At 38.8% G+C, this 20,284-nt stretch overlaps 1 protein-coding gene across 21 annotated transcripts in view; it reads left to right on the top strand.

Annotated features, from left to right (window-relative positions):
- Nucleotides 1-20,284, top strand: part of DTNB (dystrobrevin beta) — a 241,875-nt gene that overhangs the window by 121,282 nt on the left and 100,309 nt on the right. For all 21 annotated transcript variants that reach the window (XM_086325903.1, XM_086325906.1, XM_086325902.1 and 18 more), the window contains one exon: nucleotides 2,988-3,112. In XM_086325903.1, the coding sequence (XP_086182029.1) occupies nucleotides 2,988-3,112 (125 nt within the window). The remainder of the gene's footprint in view (nucleotides 1-2,987; nucleotides 3,113-20,284) is intronic.

The following is a 20,284-nucleotide window of genomic DNA, read 5'->3' as shown; positions in this document are numbered from 1 at the left end:
TCAAATTCATTTCCATTGAATTGGTGATGCCATCCAACCATATCATCCTCTGTCTCCCCCTTCTCCTCCTGCCCTCAATCTTTGCCAGCATCAGGGTCTTTTCTGATGAGTCGGCTCTTCACATCAGGTGACCAAAGTATCGGAGTTTCAGCTTCAGCATCAGTCTTTCCAGTGAATATCCAGGGTTGATTTCCTTTAGGATTGACTGATTTGATCTCCATGCTGTCCAAGGGACTCTTAAAAGTCTTCTCCAGTACCACTGTTTGAAAGCATTTGGTGCTTAGCCTTCTTTATGGTCCAGCTCTCACATCCATACATGACTATTGGAAAAACCATAGCTTTGACTATACAGACCTTTGTTGACAGAGTGATATCTTTGCTTTTTAATATATACATATATATGTTTATTTCCAGTCTTTTTCTCCTTCCCATACACATCAAGCATCTCTTGATGTACTCTGTTTGGAACTGGCTTTGCTGTATTGATTTAATCTTCTATCTATATTTTTGAAACTTGAACTGGTATCTAACCTTAAACCTTGACTTGGAGCAGTGTTTTTGAAAGTACAACAAGCACGCTGCTAGAGAATATTAAGTGGTGGGAAGGGAAACATTTTTCATTTTAGCAGTCTTATTTTAATGTTTATTGTAAAATATGCACATGAAACCTGTGATTTCATGGCTGTTATTACTCAGGATGCAACTAACATAGGCTATGTGATATCCCATCTCACATAGAGTGCATGAATTACTGGCCCAGGGGGTTCTCAGATGTAGCAAAAAAATCACAGAATAAATCCATGGATTACAGGCATAGTGTTTAGTTGTAAAGGTGAGTTAAGATATCTCTGGTGTCCTCTGATGGTCCCCTACTCATATCATAACTCTAAAAAAAAAATTAAGCTTCTGTGGTTTAGTCAGGAAAAAGCAATCTAGAAAATTCATCTAAGCAAACAATTTCAGATAACATCTTCTCTTGTAGGTCGGGTTCTGGAAATACACAGATAAATAAAATGTAGATCCTATCCTTCAAAAGCACTAGCCTAACAGATAGGCAAGTGCAGTGTAGTATTGGAACAGTGCAACAGTGGAAATGTGTACTTGTCAAATGGGTAACTTAGAAGAGTGGGCGCCGACTTAGTGAGCAGTGAGGGAGGTCTTCAGAGAGAAAGGGATACTTGCAAACAAGCAGTCTTGAGAAATGAGCTGAAAATTTACAACGAAGTAGATTGGGAAAGGGAGATCTTAGAAAGACGCGGGCCAAGGTACAGATTAACTGAACAGCTTGTTCATGCTGATGTGGGGTGAAAGGTGAGGACAGAGAGTGGAGCCAGATATGAAAGTGCCTGTGTGGGAATAGGATGGCATGTCTTTATATCTTAGTCTATAAATGACTGTTAGCCTTCGAAAGGTTTCAAGCAGAAGACTGCATGATGTCTAGGGCAGTGTAACAGATGGAGCAGAGAAGGGGGAGTCAGGATACGTATAGCTACTCATTGGGCAGAGAGAGCAGTTGTGGGGAAGTTCAGAATTTCTGCTTTGTTTAACTTCATATAATTTTCAGGAAATTTGATTGCATATAGATATTTTTCCCCAGAATTTAATGTGTTCAAGGAGGCTCAAGGAGTCTGTTATAAACAAGGTATTAAGTAACTTTCCCTATATATTCTTAAAGGTAAATAGATTTTGGCTTATTTTATGTTAAAATACCGGCTCCCAAGGTGACTCAGCAGAGAAGAATCAGGAAGATCCCCTGGAGGAGGGCATGGCAACCCACTCTAGTATTCTTGCCTGGAGAATCGCATGGACAGAGCCTGGCGGGCTACAGTCCATGGGGTTGCAAAGAGTCAGACACGACTGAAGCAACATAGCACACGTGTATGCATGTTAAAATACATTCAGGCTGGGAGTTCCTTGGTAGTCTATGGATCAGGACTCTTGCACTTTCACTGCCAAGGGCAGTTTGATCCTTGTTCAGGAAACTAAGATCCCGCAGGCTGTACAGTGTGGCTAAATAAATAAATAAAAATAATGCAGGCAGGATATTAAATTAAGTGGAGATGTGCTACTGATGAGACACAGCTGCAAACAAATTCTGTTTTCCAGTTAAAGTGGTACATACGGTAACACACTGCAGAGGCAGAAGAATTAAATATTTAAACTTTTTTTGCAACTAGTATCCTGCCAGGAAAATCTCAGACAACAGTATTATTTAAAGGGAATTGAATGGACAATAAAGTAAGTTTATAAAGAGCTTCCTTAAAATATGGGTTTCATATTCTACATACCTTAGTCGTGGCATACTGTTTACTCTTGTTCGTATTTACTATCACACTTAGGCCTGCTCGTCTTCGGATTTGCTGTGTATTGCTCTGCCTTCCCAAGAAATGTATTAGTATGCCAACTTACTTCTGTACCTTCGGCATGTCATGATTTAGAGTCACGGATCTGATGCTGATTGCACTCGCTTGTGTCTGTGTCCACGGCCAGCCCCTTAACACCAAGTGTTCTGTTTCACGTTCGTTTGGAGGATAGTCTCTTAATATCTCTGGGGATATGGGTTGGTCAGCTAATTTGCTAACATTCAAGGGTTATGAGCTCAGCATTCCCATAACCTTTTAGTATTTTAGTCCAGAAAAATTTCTGACTCTGACCAGGGAATTAACTAGAGCATCTTACCAGAATAATCCAGAAGCAATAAAAGAAGCAGTTCCCGCAAAGGGCACATAGACATGTTCAAAAGGAACGTTAACACTAGCGGGGTAGTGTGACTGCATAGTGGGAATGCGGGAGGCAGAAACGAAGGGCCACAAACGGCCTTGGAACAGCTGTAGATTCCTTTCTGCAAGGCTCAGGAGTGTTCACCATAATGCAGATTAGCATGTATTTGAAAAGGTATTTTCAACAGCTCTTGTCATTAAGTTAACATTCTTTTTCGTTCTTTTGAAAATTCAATTCCTATTTCCTTATTTTCTGCTTTGACACAGAAATCCCCTGCAAAGAAGCTGAGCCATGCAATTAGTAAATCCTTGGGGTGTGTACCCACCAGAGAACCCCCACATCCTGTTTTTCCTGAGCAACCAGAGAAACCACTTGACCTTGCAAATATAGTGTAAGTATATACCTGGAGTGAGATGTGCATTATACTGAAATGGATACCTTGCTGAATTCTTTTGGGTCAGAACTGGATCAGCTAACATGAATGTTTAACCTTGTGTTTTTTACTTTACTTTTGGGGATCTTAATACTTCAGGCTTTCAGCACCTTAAATCACCATAATATCTACATGGAAACCTAGCTCCTGAGCCCTGAAGCCTAAGTAATACAGGAGTCTCCATCAGAAAATTAACACATTACGTGTAATTATTATACTGGGTTTAACAAGGGCACCTTTGTTATTTGTGTTCTTTTCAGCAGTAAGGATCTTTTCTCTACAACAATTAATGACCACTGAGATTTTAAAGTTAATTTAGACAACATGAAAATGAAAATCAACCTCATTTGTTCTTTTCCTATTGAGAGAAAATTGGAAAACACAGACTGTACAGGGACCAGTTTCATGGAAGACCATTTTTCCACGGGATGAGGTGGAGGGTGGAGTGGGCATGGTTTTGAAATGATTCATGTGCATTATATTTATTGTGAACTTTATTATTACTGCATTGTGATACATAATGGAATAATTACACAGCTCCCCATCATTCGGAGTCAGTGGGAGCCCTGATCTTACTTTCCTGCACTCAGATCCCTCACACGCACAGTTCACAGAGGGTTTGTGCTCCTATGAGAATCTAATACTGCTGCTGACCTGGCAGGAGGGAGCTCAGGATGTAAGGCAAGTGATGGGGAGAGGCTGTAAATACAGATGAAGCTTTGTCGGCTCACCTGCCACGCAGCCCGGTTCCTCACAGGCCACGGACCAGAACGAGTCCTAATGGATACCTCCATAGCGCTAAATAATGTATTCAGAGCACCATTTCTTGGCTTATCCCTTTTGGACACGTTGAATTCCTTCTGTGGTATAGAGGACCAACCTCATTATAGCTCTGCATATCAACCCGTCCCAGCTTTTCATTATTCTATCACCATTTAAAAAATTATTTACCTCTGTAATCTTGAATGTAGTTCTTAAACTTCTATTTCTTATAACTTCTTTTGACTTCCCCTATGTAACTTCTGTCCCCTTCTCCCTTCTTTTGCCTCCTAACTTCTATCATCTCTGCCATTACTTTTAATTGTCAAAGCTGGTAATTGTTCTGTTCTCCTGTGATCATGACTGAGTCTTCTGAGATTTATTAAGGGCTCAGTCTAAAAGTTGAAAACCTAATAACAGCATTTTTAGTTAATTCCATTCGTGACCGAGTGGGGCTGTGTGCTGTCACCCTGGGTACCGTTGTGTTTAGTCCAATGTCAGGGTCCCTGTGCCGTTGCTCTCGTTGGAGCTCAGTGGGATCCTCTTTCTTACCACGGATTGCTCAAAAGTGTGCCTGTTGGCTTTATAGCTGGACTGACTTTCTTGTACTGTTTTTGCAGTGGTTTTTCCTTCAGTGTTCCATTGTTTTCTTCTTCCTGGGGAAAAAAAATACACTTTTCTCCCACTGTGTTTCATAGTGGATTTTACCTATTGTGTGTAATCCATTGTTTGATTAAATTTCTTAGCCTTTTCTCTTTTAGGTTAGTGTTTTTTATTTGAATTAAAAAAAGAATTTTGCCTGCTCCAACACTGTAGATTTTTTTTCTCTGTTTTTAAGTTTTAAAGATGTCCCTTTTATATATATCTTTAATTCATCTGGAACAGATTTTTAGTGTGTAGTGTGATGTAGAATATCCAATTCTCTTTCTCTCTTTGCATTTGAATAACTTGTCTCAAGGCCATTTGTTGGATAATCTATCATTTCCCCACTTAACTACAAGGCCATCATTGTCATAAATGAAGTTTCCAAATACGTACGTCTGATTTCTGGGCTCTTTATTCTGTTCCTTTGGTCGAAATGTCTATCACTATGCCAATATCATGCTATCTTAATTACTGTAAGGGATTAAGTCATCTTCTTTTTTAGAGATGTCTTGTCTATTCTTTGCCCTTTGCTCTTTCATATAAATTTGAGAATCAGCTTATTGAGTCCCTCATAAAATTTTGATCAGAGATTTATTGACTCTAAAGATCAAATTTGGGAGAACAGACATCTTTACAATATTGTCTTCCCATTCCATGAATGCATTATGTCTTCCCACTTATTTGAATATTCTTTTGTGCCATTTAGTAAAGCTGTATAATTTTTCCTCAGAAGGTCTTGTATATGTTTAATTCTTGGGTACTTTGCATTTGTTGTTGCTGTTGCAAATGGTGCCTTTTTTTCCTACAGTTATTTTGAGATATAATTTAGATGCAATAAAATGCTCCCACTTTAAGTGTACAATTCAATGGTTTTTGGCAAATGCGTACAGTCGTGCACATGGTATCTTTTTTGAATTATGTTTCTTAACAGTCTGTTGCTGGTATATGGCAACGTACATTGCTTTTGTATTTTAATCCACTAGAGAGTCATCTTGCATAACTTGCTTGTAATTCTAGCAATTTGTACTCAGATTCTTTTGGATTTTTCTATAAATAATTATATCACCTGCAAATAATGATTGCTTTTTTTCTTCCCTCTCATTCTTTATACTTTCAAATATAAACATACTTTTTTTTTTTCGTTTTATTGCGCTGGCTAGTTCCTCCAGTGCAATGTTGTCTAGAAGTGGTTTGATAGGCATTCTTGCATTATTAGTAATACCAAAGCTAGTGCTTTCAGCATTCACTTTAGTATGTTCTTTGATGTAGGTTTTTTGTAGAGCTGTTTATCAGATAAAAGAGGTTCCCTTTTATTCCTATTTTGCTAAGAGTGCTTTCTTTTTGTCATGAATGATGTCAAATTTTATCAAAGACTTTCTGCATTAATATGATAGCCTGAGTTTCTTTATTCTATTAATATAGTGAATTACATTAATTTTTTTTTGAATTGCATTAATTTTTTGAAAGAACCCTACGTTCCTGGATTAAACATAAGTTGACCCTCCTTTTAATACTCTGCTAGATTTCACTTACTAATATTTTGTTTAGATTTTTTTTCTATGTTTATGAGTTAAGTTGTCCTGTTATTTCTCTTGATTTTTTTGGTTTTGTTTTTAGGATAACATTTGGTCAGTTTATTATCTTAGAAAGTCAAGGAGCATTCTCTTTTTTTATTTTTTTGGAAGAGCTTGTTTAAGATTGGAATTATTTGCTCCTGGTTTTTGGTAAAACTTACCAGTGAAGCTTTCTGTGCTTAAACCCTTCTTTGTGGAAAGATTTTTTAACTGTTAATTCCACTTTAAAAAGCAGTTATAAGACTATTTTCATTTTGTATTCCTTTACAAGTCATTTTGGAACATTTTATAGCTGTAGGGATTTGTCAATTCCATCTAAATTTTTAAAGTTATTGTCACAAAGCTTATAATATTTTATCAGCGATATTTGTGCTAATATCTTTTTCATCCCTACTCTCACATTTTTTTTTTTCTTGAAAAATCTTGCCATAGGTTTGTCCAATCTGGTAGGCTTCCAGAAGACCACCTTTTGGTTTTTATTATTCTTTTGTTATATGTATTACATTTAATTTTTTCATTTATTTCTTATCTTTATTATTTCTTTTGTTAAAGCTTGTTTGGGTTTATTTTGCTTCTCTTTTCCTAACTTATTTTAAGATATGGTTCGCTTACTCCTGGGCTTCCCTGGTGGCTCAGATGGTAAAGAATCTGCCTGCAGTGCAGGAGACCCAGGTTCCATCCCTCTTTCAGGAAGATCCCCTGGAGACGGGAATGGCTACCCACTCCAGTTTTCTTGCCTGGAGAATTCCAAGGACAGAGAAGCCTGGTAGGCTACAGGTCATGGGGTCGTAATGAGTCGGATACGACTGAGTGACTAACACACTAGCTTACTCATTTCAAGTCCCCCGCCTCCCGCAGTGTAAGCATTTAAGACTATACATTTCTCTGAACACTCCCTGAGTAATGTCCAAATTTTGTTATGTAATTTTTTATTATTTAGTTATAAATATTTTCTAAGTTGTTAGGATTTCTTCTTTGAGAAGTATAATGAATGTCTTAATTTCCAAATATATGAGGGTTTTCTAGTTGCCTTTTTGTTATTAATTTCTAATTTAATTTCATTTTGGTCTGAAAAATCTTTATTATTCAGTTCTGTCAAATTGTTGAGACATGCTTATTTAGTATAAGATCAAATTTTTATTATGTTCCAAGTTATATGTATGTATATGTCCCCTCTTTCTCAGATTTCCCTCCCTGCAGGTCACTGCAGAGCTCAAATCATCCCATCCCCTGTGAATAGCAATTCTTGCTGCTTGCTGAAATTTAAATTTTCCATTCATTTAGCAGATTTATTGAGGACCTTCCAGGTACTATGCAAGGTGCAAGCGGTAGTCACACAGTACTTTCCTTATATACAAATCAGTTTGAATGACAGTGAGGAAACCAGTTTTATAACATGCAGTGTTTCTAGCTGGCTTCCTGAGGAAAGAGTTACAAGTATTCATAACTCAAAAGATGAGAAAGCTGTGAGGGGTGGGCTGCTATACATTTAGAATTGTGATCAGGAAAAGGAAAAGGTTGCTGTTTTGCATGAAGGCAAGCCACTCCGGTATTCTTGCCTGGAGAATCCCATGGACGGAGGAGCCTGGGGGGCTACAGTCCACGGGGTCGCAAAGAGTCAGACACAACTGAGCGACTTCACTCGAGGATGAGGGTAGCTCCTGCATTTAAAAGCTTAAAGTCAGTAAAATATTTATTTGGATAAGATCATGATTATTTTAATCGTTGTTTTACTGTATTAATTTAGAAGAGTCCTGTTTTGGACGAAGAATAAGATCATTGTCTTGCACTTCAGGAGTCTTTACACATTGTAGGTATTATTTTCAGTTAGATTGTATATATTTGTTTTACTCCTAATCAGTCATCCTGGTTTGAATGAATGCTGCCTTCCAAGGGGGTTGAGAGTTGGGAATAGGATCTAAGGGACTGGATGACCAGTATACTCCAAGTAGATTCACACTTTATAGTTATTTCTTACATAGCATGCTTATTTGCTCATAATTTTTGAAAGAGAGGGGGCATGTTAGAATGCATGTATCTCTATTTCTCCTTCTCAGAGTAGAAAATAAAGTGTCTTACTGAAGTTTTAGTTTAATGGTCAAATTTTTTTCTGTATGTTTTCTGGCTTTCATTTTATATTTAAAATTAATGTTCTCACTTCAAAATTTTAAAAATACCTGTCAATAAATTTCTTATTTCTGTATTTTTTTCCTTCTTTGATGTTGCTGCCATGAGATATTTTGCTAGGAATTTAAGTTTATTTTTTTCAAAACAGAGAGCCATTTGTTCCACCCCTATTATTTTCCTGTTGACTCTGTTGCAATTTTAATTGTGCCTTCCTTTTGACAATTGATACTCACCTTGAAATCTCTGAGAAATAAAATTTGTATAAATCACACATTAGTCCTAATATATACAGTAATTCTCTAACAGGATGTCTTTCCCTTATGGCCTGTCTTTATCTTGTTGGTAGGTTAAGAAAGGGTTTTGTGAAGAGTAACATTTCCAGTGAAGCCTGAAAGATAAATAGAGATTAGGTACATGGAAGGCAAAGGGAGGAGCATTTCCAGCAGAGGGGGGGCAGGAGAACAGCAAGCAAGAGGAAGGCTACAGAGGCAGGCAAAGGCCCCCTGAGACTTGGGACGTTACCCCAGATGGCAAAGGGAGGAGCATTTCCAGCAGAGGGGGGGCAGGAGAACAGCAAGCAAGAGGAAGGCTACAGAGGCAGGCAAAGCCCCCTGAGACTTGGGACATTACCCCAGATTGAAGGGTTTTGTTTTTTCATGGACCAGCTGAGAGATGATGCTGGTTTGGATAGTCATGGTGGTAATGGAGATGCAGAAAAGTTTGTAAACATTAAAAAAAAAAACAACTTAGGTTTTACCATTAAATGCCGAGAAATAAAATGAAAACTCCAGTGGAAATTTGGAACAGAAATTGAGATTAAGTTTATTTTAATGTTAATTGCATATGTTTCATTGTTGGCATAGGAGAGAGATTCTCAGAAGATCACAAATTTGAGATTCAAGATTGGATATTTATTGAGCACCCAGTGTTCTGAGCTCTTTGTTCACCTCTTTCATGTACTTTTCTTCATTTAACCCTCACAGCAGCCTTTGCACTGCATATGGCATTAACCTGTTACATATAAGTAAACAGAATCAAGGAGGTTGTGTGACCTGCCCGAGATCACACAACGGCAAAGTGCTGGAGTTGGGACCAAAGTCTGGGGCTCTCAAACTCCTTGCCTACTCTTCTTTCCTAGTTTTCTAACATGCTGACCCAGTAAGAAATTGTTACTGTAGAAACATGGTAATCCAACCAGTGTTTGAATCCCGTGGTTAGGTTTAGAATCAAGAAAGAACATTGAGTAGCTGTAACTTGGTTGCTTGGAAAATAGGAGGGAGGCAGTGTAATGAAGGAAAACTAGACTAAAACTCAAGAGACATCAATTTACTTTTCTGTAAAGTGGTGATAATACAACTCATCTTAATTATCTCAGGATATTGTTTAAGGATAATGTGTCTGAAAGTGCTTCTAAGAGGTTAGGATGCTGTAAATACTGTATTCTAAACTTTCAGAATAAAGTAGGTCCTGTCATAAAAATGTACATTCCACAAAGACTGGAGCAGTCTTCTTTGTTCTTCACTGAGTTCTCAGTGCCTAAAATAGTGCCTGGAACATGGTAGGTGTTTAAAATGCATTGAATTATTGAGTGACACTAAACATCTACACCTTGCCCCTTATGTTTTTCCTTCAGTAAATAGCATAGGTCACATACCTGCAGTTCCCAAGACTTCCACTAGATGTCAGGCTTATTTCCTCAGTGGGGCCATTGTATTTCTTTTCTGGCGAGTTGAGAATATTAAGTAAACAAGATTTTTCAAATAAATCTCAAACAATTTATTTATCATTAGTGCGGTAGCAAGTTTTCTTCTAAGTCTTTGAGAGAAATTAGTTGTTTCTTTTGGTCAGAACATTTTTGTGAAACTTCTAGTCCTTGATGTCTCTGATAAACTTCGTGCTAGCCTAATTCAAGCAGTTGGCTGATGCTTAGCATCTAATTATCTAACCACATAATTCTTATATCTAATTTCTTTAATTAGTAGTTCATCACCATTACATTTGAGTTTGTGGTTATTTGTTTCTGAGAGAAAGCAAAACTTCTGATGTTGGCTTGGTAGGTTTGTTCCTCTAAATTCCAGCAGGGAAGGGCAGGACTGGTGTCCCACTGGATAACCTGTGACTAATCTATTGTCTTAAACCAGCAGTCGGCAGACTACAGCCCACAGGCTAAATCTAGCCTGTCATCTGTTTTTGTATGGCCCATGTTTTTTTAAGAATTTTTAAAAAATATTTTTGAATGAATAGTTGAAGAGAAATAAAAAGAAGAATATTTTGTGAAAGTTATATGAAATTCAGATTTCAGAGTCCATAAATAAACTTTTATTGGGACACAGCCATGCTAATTCATTTTGTTGTTTAGTTGTTAAATCATGTCCAACTCTTTTCAACCCCATGAACTGTATGTAGCCTGCCAGCCTGCTCTGTCCATACGTTTCCCAAGCAAGAATACTGGAGTGGGTTGCCATTTCCTTCTCCAAGGGATCCTCCTGACCCAGGGGTCGAACCCACGTCTCCTGCGCCTTCTGGATTGGCAGGCGGATTCTTTACCACTGAGCCACCAGGGAAGCCCACTGATTCATTTACGAATTGTCTATGGCTGCTTCCAGCCTACAGTGGCAAAATCGAGTCTCTGTGACTGAAATCGTATGACCCTCAAAGCCTAAAAATACCTTTTATCTGGCTCTGCACAGAAAAAATTGCCAACTGCTACTCTTAAAGAAGTTGATAAAAACTGCAAATTCAGGGCAGTTTGTGCTTCTCGTTTTTCTTTTTTTCTGCAGGCTCATTATATTCTTTGGTTTGATGGTCCAGGTTTTTTTTCCCACCCAAGTGTAAAGGTTAATTTGGTAACGTCTTCTGTTAAAGCATTTGGATAGTTTGTTACCTAGAAACCAGTCTACCTTTTTACTGTTTCTTGCTATCTATATATATAAATATGTAGCATGTTTGAACAGCTAAACCAACCAGTTTTCTCCACACCCTTTATCAAAACAGAATTAACCTAGACAATTAAAAAAACTGCTAGATTTTAATTAAAATAACACTTTAATATGGCTCTTAATTGTCCTATTTTAACCCCTCTTCTGTTTAATACTGACTTAATCTATATATATGAGCATTCAGTTCAGTTCAGTCCAGTCGCTCAGTCGTGTCCAACTCTTTGCAACCCCATGAATCACAGCACACCAGGCCTCCCTGTCCATCACCAACTCCCGGAGTTCACTCAGACTCACGTCCATCGAGTCGGTGATGCCATCCAGCCATCTCATCCTCTGTCGTCCCCTTCTCCTCCTGCCCCCAATCCCTCCCAGCATCAGAGTCTTTTCCAATGAGTCAACTCTTCGCATGAGGTGGCCAAAGTACTGGAGTTTCAGCTTTAGCACCATTCCTTCCAAAGAAATCCCAGGGCTGATCTCCTTCAGAATGGACTGGTTGGATCTCCTTGCAGTCCAAGGGACTCTCAAGAGTCTTCTCCAACACCACAGTTAAAAGCATCAGTTCGGCGCTCAGCCTTCTTCACAGTCCAACTCTCACATCCATACATGACCTTGATGTAATCAAGCCTGTCCCCTCTGTTGTTTTTCTATACATAGTTTATTCTTATATTGAATCTATACTTGTATTCATATACAGGTCATAGCTTATTTTTTTGTTGTCATTTTTTGTTTCTTTGAAGTTTAGACAATTATGCATCAAACATCTGGTGCTTTCAGTGTTTGCAAACTTTTTAGTATAATGTGAAAGTTCTGCCAGTTTTGTTCTTATTCATAATGACTTTAAGTAGATTAGTAGAAATTCACCAGACCAGGGATAATATAAGACTATCTGTAACCCTATGAAAAAAACAAGTCTAACTTCTTATTTATGTTGTTTAGTTTTACGCACATATTTCTGACACTTCTTTTACAATGATGGATGAATTTGGAATTGAAATGACTTATGTGACAGGAGTGCTTCTGGCTAACTGTCCTGTGCCGAACCAAATGCTTCAGTCTTTGCAACTATTTTTATGAGCCAAATTTCATTTTTTTCAATGAGAGTTATTAACTGCCTTTGCTATATTCCAAAATAAGTTATAGAATTTATGATATTGATAAGTGATCTGGATTGAAATCACTTTCTTCCACAAGTATTTGCTGAATGTGAATTATGAGTGGGGCTCTGTGCTTGGTGCTGGGGAGAGTCTTATTTGGAGAAACTGGCAAGAGGTTGCTTTATAGATTCTTAGGTGAATCTGATGTTCTGGTCACTTGAAAGGAATATCATCAGATCATTCTGGGTATCTTGGTCTCCTGAGGCTGAACCTATTTGGAAGGTTTTAATTTTGAGCTGTTTCCAACATGCAAGTCTTATACTTTGGCTCTTAGATCATAGTTCATCTGGTATTAATTCTATCTTGCATTTTGCTGTAATGATTTGGAAAAAAATCTAGGCATGGTGATGTAATCTGCTCATAAGTGGGCCATCAGACACCTAAAATTTCAGGTCTATCTAATTTGACCTTTTCAGAAAAGAAAAAGCTGGTTTTTATTCTATTTAGATAGCCTAGAATGTGAAGGCTCTTACGGTTCTCAGGTCACAGCTCATCTGACACTAATTCTGTCTTGCATTTTGCTGGGATGAATTTGAAAGCCACGCAGCTGAGGAACACCAGATTCTCAGCCCCTTGAGCTTCGCTCAGTTCTGGTTTTGGCGTTGTCTGTTTGGCTCCATTTCAGGCTAAACGTCCCAGAGTATCCTTCTCTTCTGGGCTTTGGGTCGCTGGCCCTGGAAGTGTCTCTCTCCAGAGAAGAAAGAGGGAGCACAGAGAGCACTGGTACCGAGGGTCACGTGTCATGTAAGATAGTCCCGGAAATAAGATAAAGTGTTTGCCTGAGCCTCAGTGTGTGTGTGTTTTGGGGATGGAAGGTCTTGCATATACTCACAAACCCACACATGTGAGTATATATATGTGTACTTCCTGTGTGTGTGTGATAGACAGGGATGGTCACATGAACAGCAAATGTGGTGATTGATTATGATGCAGTAAGGAGAAATAGCTTTATTTAATACAGCAATACTCAAGGTTTAATCCTACGAGAATAATCACTTATAAGTGGCTGGGACTTTGACCTGCTCAGTGTCACCCATCCCTTGGGATTTTTCTCACTCTGTTTACCACTGTACTGCCATAAAATCCTGTTTTTAAACTCTAACATTGCCCAAGCACAATCCATCAGTTTTCCTTTTTTCATTATGGTAAAATATAGGTAACATAAAATTTACCATCTTAACCGCTTTTCAATGCACAGCTCAGTAGTGTTAACTATATTTATATTATTGTGAAGCAGATCTCCAGAACTTTCTCAACTTGCAAATCTGAAACAACATATCCATTAAACATCAACTCCTCTTTTATCAAGAGCCTCTGGATTCTGTGAATTTGAGTACCTTAGATATCTGGATACCTCATAGAATTAGAATCATATTTGCCTTGGTGTGACTGTCTTATTTCACATAGCATGACGTCCTCATGGTTCATCCATGTTGTAACATGTGTCAGGATTTCCTTCCTTTTTAAGGCTGAATAATGTCCCATTGTGTGTAAATATCAAATTTTGTTTGTTCATTCCTTTGCCAACAGATATTTGGGTTTCTTCTACCTTTTGGCTGTTCTGATTAATGCTGTGTAGATGGGTGTATAAATATGTCTTTGAGACCCTGCTTTCAGTTCTTTGGGTTATATATCCAGAGGTGGGATTGCCAGATGATGTGGTAATTCTGTGTTTAATTTTTGAGGAACCTCTTCATACTGTTTTCCACAGTAGTTGCACCATTTTACAATCCCATGAACAAAGTATGAGGGTTCCAATTTCTCCACATCCTTATCCATACTTCTTATTTTTTGGGTAGTTTTTTTTTTTTTTTTAAAGTTAGCCTATGGATGGAGGAGCCTGGTAGGCTGCAGTCCATGGGGTCGCTAAGAGTCAGACACGACTGAGCGACTTCACTTTAACTTTTCACTTTCATGCATTGGAGAAGGCAATGGCAACCCACTACAGTGTTCTTGCCTGGAGAATCCCAGGGACGGGGGAGCCTGGTGGGCTGCCGTCTATGGGGTTGCACAGAGTTGGACACGACTGAAGCGACTTAGCAGCAGCAGCAGCAGCAGCAATGGGTATGAGGTAATAGAATATTGTGGTTTTGAATTGTTTTTTTTTTAACAATTTTATTGAGGTATAATTTACATGTCATGAAAGTCACCCACTGTGACAGTTAAATGATTTTCAGTAAATGGATATAGTTTTGCACCCATCACCACCATCCAGTTTTAGAACATTTTCATGATCTGAAAAAGTTTCCTTACACTTGTTTGTAGTCAATCCCAGCTGCCACCTGTAGCCCCAAGGTAGCCACTGATATACTTCCTGTTTATACAGTTTTGCCTTTTCTAGAAATTTTATATGAACAGAATCATATGTGGTTTTCTATCTCTTGTTTCTTTCACTTAACATAATATTTTTGAGGCTTATCAATATTGTAGCAAGTATCAGTGTGTATACATTTTCAGTATAAACTGAAATATTCCATTATATTATGAATGTACCATGTTCATTTATCCTTTCACCTGCTGATGGATGCTTGGCTCATTTACAGTTTTTGACTCTCATGAATAATCCTGCTCTGAACGTCTGTGTCTTTGTGTGGACATATGTTTTCATATGTCTCTTGGGTAGGTACCTAGGAGTAGAATTGCTGGGTCATACAGGGTAAGCATATGTTTAACATTTTAAGAAACTGCTGAACTGTTTTTGAAAGTGACTGTACCTGTTACAGTCCCACCAGCATATCTGAGAGCTCCAGTGTCTCCACAGTCTTACCAGTGCACTGGGTAGATTGTCAATCTTTTGAATTTATAGCCATCCTAGGCAGTGAGTTGTGGTACCTTATTGTGGTTTTAATTTGCATTTCCCCAATGACTAAAGATGTTGAACACCTTTTCATATACTAATAAACCGTTCATATATTTTCTTTCTATAATTATCTATTTATATCTTTCACCATTTAAAAAGATGATTTAAATAATCTTTTTTTAGGGTAGTTTTAGATTTACAGAAGTGTAGCTAAGATAGGACGAGTTCCCATATACCCTGGGCACAGTTCCTGTTAGCATTTTACAAATGAACCGATATTGATATTATTATTATTAATTTAATTCCATGCTTTATTGGGATTTCATTAGTCTTTTTTTTCCTAATGCCCTTTTTCTGTTCCAGGTTTCCATCCAGGGTACCATTACATTTATTCCCCATGCCTCCTTAGGCTCCTCTGGTCTGTGACAGTTTCTCTCACTCATTTAATAACTGGTTGGTTGTTATCTTCTTAGGAGTTTCAGAGTTCCTTGGAGAAGGAAATGGCAACCTACTCCAGTACTCTTGCCAGGAAAATTCCATGGATGGAGGAGCCTGGGAGGCTACAGTCCATGGGATCGCAAAGAGTCGGACACGACTGAGCAACTTTATTGGCACTATGCTCCTGCTGCTGCTAAGTCGCTTCAGTCATGTCCGACTCTGTGCAGCCCCATAGATGGCAGCCCACCAGGCTCCCCCGTCCCTGGGATTCTCCAGGCAAGAATTCACTGTCCCCAGCAAATAAGTGTATCTTGAATTAAAATAAATAAATAAATAACCAGAGTTCCTTATATATACTGGACACAAGTTCTCTGTCAGATATATAATCTGCAGGTAATTTTTTCCAGTCTGTCTTATCTTTTCATTTCCTTAACAATCTTTAGAAAAGCAAACATTTTCATTTTAAGGGAAGCCACTTTATCAATTTTTTTCTTTATGGATTATTCTTCTGTCATATCTAAGAAACCTTTGCCTAACCCAGGAACACAATGATTTTCTCATATGTTTCCATCTAGAAGTTTTGTAGTTTCAGTTCAGTTCAGTTTAGTCACTCAGTCGTGTCCAACTCCTTGCGACTCCATGAATCGCAGCACGCCAGGCCTCCCTGTCCATCACCAACTCCCAGAGTCCACTCAAACTCATGTCCATCGAGTTGGTGATGCCATCTCATCCTCTGTCGTCCCCTTCTCCTCCTGACCCCAATCCCTCCCAGCATCAGGGTCTTTTCCAATGAGTCAACTCTTCGCATGAGGTGCCAAAGTATTGGAGTTTCAGCTTTAGCATCAGTCCTTCCAGTGAACACCCAGGACTGATCTCCTTTAGGATGGACTGGTTGGATCTCCTTGAAGTCCAAGGGACTGTCAAGAGTCTTCTCCAACACCACAGTTCAAAAGCATCAGTTCTTTGGCGCTCAGCTTTCTTCACCGTCCAACTCTCACATCCATACATGACCACTGGAAAAACCATAGTCTTGACCAGACGGACCTTTGTTGGCAAAGTTATGTCTCTGCTTTTTAATATGCTACCTAGGTTGGTCATAACTTTCCTTCCAAGGAGTAAGCATCTTTTAATTTCATGGCTGCAGTCCCCATCTGCAGTGATTTTGGAGCCCCCAAAAATAAAGTCAGCCACTGTTTCCACTGTCTCCCCATCTATTTCCCATGAAGTGATGGGACCAGATGCCATGATCTTAGTTTTCTGAATGTTGAGCTTTAAGCCAACAACCCTACATTTCAGTCTTTAATCCATTTTTGTGTTAATTTTGAAATAATTTTTGTGTATGATTTAAGGTAAATCCCATTTTTGCATGTGAACTTAATTATCATTTAATTAGGTAATTATATGAGTGCTATTTGTGGAAAGGCTGTCCTTTGCATCTTTGTCAAAATCAGTTCATTCTAAATTTAAGGATTTATTTCTAGACCCTCAGTTCTATTTCATTATATCTGTTTTTATGCCAGTACTACTTGATCTTGAATGCTATAACTTAATAGTGAGTTTTGATTTAGGATAGTGTAAATTGTCCTCTTTTTCAAAATTATTTTGGCAATTGTTCAGTTCAGTCGCTCAGTCATGTCCGACTCTGCGACCCCGTGAATCACAGCACACCAGGCCTCCCTGTCCATCACCAACTCCTGGCGTCCACTCAAACTCAGGTCCATCGAGTCGGTGATTCCATCCAGCCATCTCATCCTCTGTCTTCCCGTTCTCCTCCTGCCCCCAATCCCTCCCTGCATCAGGGTCTTTTCCAATGAGTCAACTCTTCTCATGAGGTGGCCAAAGTATTGGAGTTTCAGCTTTAGCATCAGTCCTTCCAGTGAACACACAGGACTGATCGCCTTTAGGATGTACTGGTTGGACCTCCTTGAAGTCCAAGGGGCTCTCAAGAGTCTTCTCCAACACTACAGTGCAAAAGCATCAATTCTTTGGCGCTCAGCTTTCTTCACAGTCCAACTCTCACATCGGTACATGACCACTGGAAAAACCATAGCCTTGACTAGACGGACCTTTGTTGGCAAAATAATGTCTCTGCAATTGTAGATCCTTTTAAATTTCAGGGTACAACTGTCATTTTTAACCAAAAATCCTGCTGAGATTTTGTTAAGGAGTCCATTAAATCTGTAGATCAGTTTTCTTCCTCTGTTTCCCTTCTCCCCATACTTACCCCTCTTCTCCCTGGTCCTTTATTTGTTGGTTGGTAGGTTTTTGGGGGGTTTTTTTTGTTCTCTTCTGTGTTTGCTTTTGAGTGGCTAATCTTGTCTAGAACACACTCACTTTGTATGTTTAACAAATCCTTAACAGTGCCCACAACCATAGGTATAGTCCCTTTGGTTCAATTCACTTTTACCTCCTGATTTAATGCTAATGTTAATGAAAAATCCTTTTGAGATTGTTTTTTTAGATATGAGTTTTTTGTGTAAATGTTTAGTGCAAATCACCTATTTCTGAAAGGGTGTTAGATGTTTGTAAAGAAAATTCAGAACTCTAAGTATCTATGAATTGGTTTCTTATTATACCTGTTCTATAATGTGGGCTTCCCTTGTGGCTCAGCTGGTAAAGAATCCACCTGCAATGCAGGAGACCTGGGTTTGATCCCAGGGTTGGAAAGATCCCCTGGAGAAGGGAAAGGCTACGCACTCCTGTATTGTGGCCTGGAGAATCCCATAGACTATATGTGTATCGTCCATGGGGTCACAAAGAGTTGGACGTGACTGAGTGGCTTTCACTTTCACTTTGCATAGTGTAACCCAGTTCTTGTTTGTTTGTCCTTGTCTCTTCAGTGACTCCCATGACACTTAAAAGCCAAAGTCTGTCCACTGGTCTACAAGGTCCAATAAGCTCTGGCTCCTTGCAGCCTCCTTGACTTCATTTCCAACCACTTTCCCGTTGGGCTCTGTACTTTTTTCTTACTCTGGTTTTGTTGTTCCTTGAAAATGACATGTATGTTCCTGACATACTTTGCAGCTGCTGTTTTGTTTGCTCAGAATGCTCCTCGTCCTGATGTTCACATGTCTCATTCCTTTACTTCATTCAGATCTCTCCTCAAGTGTGAGCTCCTCAGAGAGACTCATCCCGACTGTCTCTACAATAGCACCGCCATCACTCTCTCCCGTTGCCTCGTTCTAGTTTCCTCGTGGCACGGTTATGTGATATTATACGTTTTGGTATCTGTTTATAATCTGTACTCCACTAGATGGTAAGCGCTTTGAAAACAAAAGCTTTATTTTGTTTCCTGCCGTATCTCCAGGGTATAGAATGGGCCTGGCAAATAGCAGACCTTAAATAGCTATTTGTGGAATGAACAAATGCATGTGTATATGCTCACAACTTACTAATAGCAGTGATCTTCATGAAACATTCAGGCTACATAAGAATTTATATCAGTGTGTGAGGATGAGGCAGGTCTTTTTCTTGTGTTTTTACAGAGCTAGAGCTAATAATATCAATATTTTGGGGTTGGAAGCCATGATCCTCCAATTCATTATGATTACTAAGAAATCCTTGAAAAGTAATCATTCTTATTAATACTGGGGAAATCTGCTTTTCTTTGAGATTCATCTCTCCCCTAGCTAAACCTGGAGTACACTTGTAGCATAATTTCTTGCAGATTTTGAGCCTCAGAAGTTTATTTCCCTGAGTTGAATTTCTTAATAGAATGTATATACTGTGATCTGGTTGCAGTTTAGGATAATTTGAATGTTTCTTAGGTCCTTTATAGGTCTTGTCCACTTTTGACTACTGCCTGTGTTTAGCACCTATTAAATTAGCCCTTTACCATTCTCCTTAAACCTCAATTCTGTGTACAGAGTTGATAAATCAATCTTCTTGAATATGCCTTTGTCATATTACTTCCGTATTTTAAAATCTACAAAACTCCACTGCCTATAGATTTAAGGCGGCACTCCTCAAGCTGGAATTTAAGGCCCTGTGTAATCGGGACCCACCTTACTTTTGAATCTTATCTTCTACTGTGGAATTATGCAGGATAAAACCTCCACTTTGGCCAGGCCTCCTTCCCAAGCCACAGGGGAAGTAGGCCTCCTTCCTACTCTTTAAAACTTTTATCTCTTCCCGTATCTCTGAGCTGGCTGAGGATGTCCTAGCCCAGTAACCCCTTTTCCTGAATGCCCTTCTTGCCCCTTCCAAACTGTCCACACTTCGTATATCCATGGGCCAAACTTGAATTCTGCTCCATTCATGAAACCTTTGAACCACAGAGGCAGCTAACTCATGTGAATCTCTTTCCTTACTTAGATTCTTTTTCTTTTAACATGATATTTTATTGAGGTATAGTTGATTTACAATATTAGTTTCAGGTGTATGACATGGTAACGGTTTAGTCACTGAGTCGTGTCTGCCTCTTTGTGACCCTCTGGACGGTGGCCCACCAGGCTCCTCTGTCCATGGGATTTCCCAGGCAAGAATACTGGAGTGGGTTGCCATTTCCTTCTCCAGGCTTATTTAGGGTCTTTTAGCTCTTATTTTTGTGTGTGTGTGTAATTTTGTTTTGCTTTTTTGTTTTCTATCTTTTGGGCTATCTTAGTTTCCCAACCAAGTGTTGAACCCGTGCATTGGAAGCACGGAGTCTTAACCACTGGACCTCCAGGAAATTTCCAGCTTTTGTCATTTTATTA

The sequence above is a fragment of the Bos grunniens genome, chromosome 11 (assembly GCF_055505025.1).
Source record: "Bos grunniens cultivar Pamir isolate PY7600 chromosome 11, Bosgru_T2T1.0, whole genome shotgun sequence".
In the NCBI taxonomy this organism is placed as follows: Eukaryota; Metazoa; Chordata; class Mammalia; order Artiodactyla; family Bovidae; genus Bos; species Bos grunniens.
Note: the sequence above shows the minus strand (reverse complement) of the source record. Positions and strands in the feature narration are given on the sequence as shown.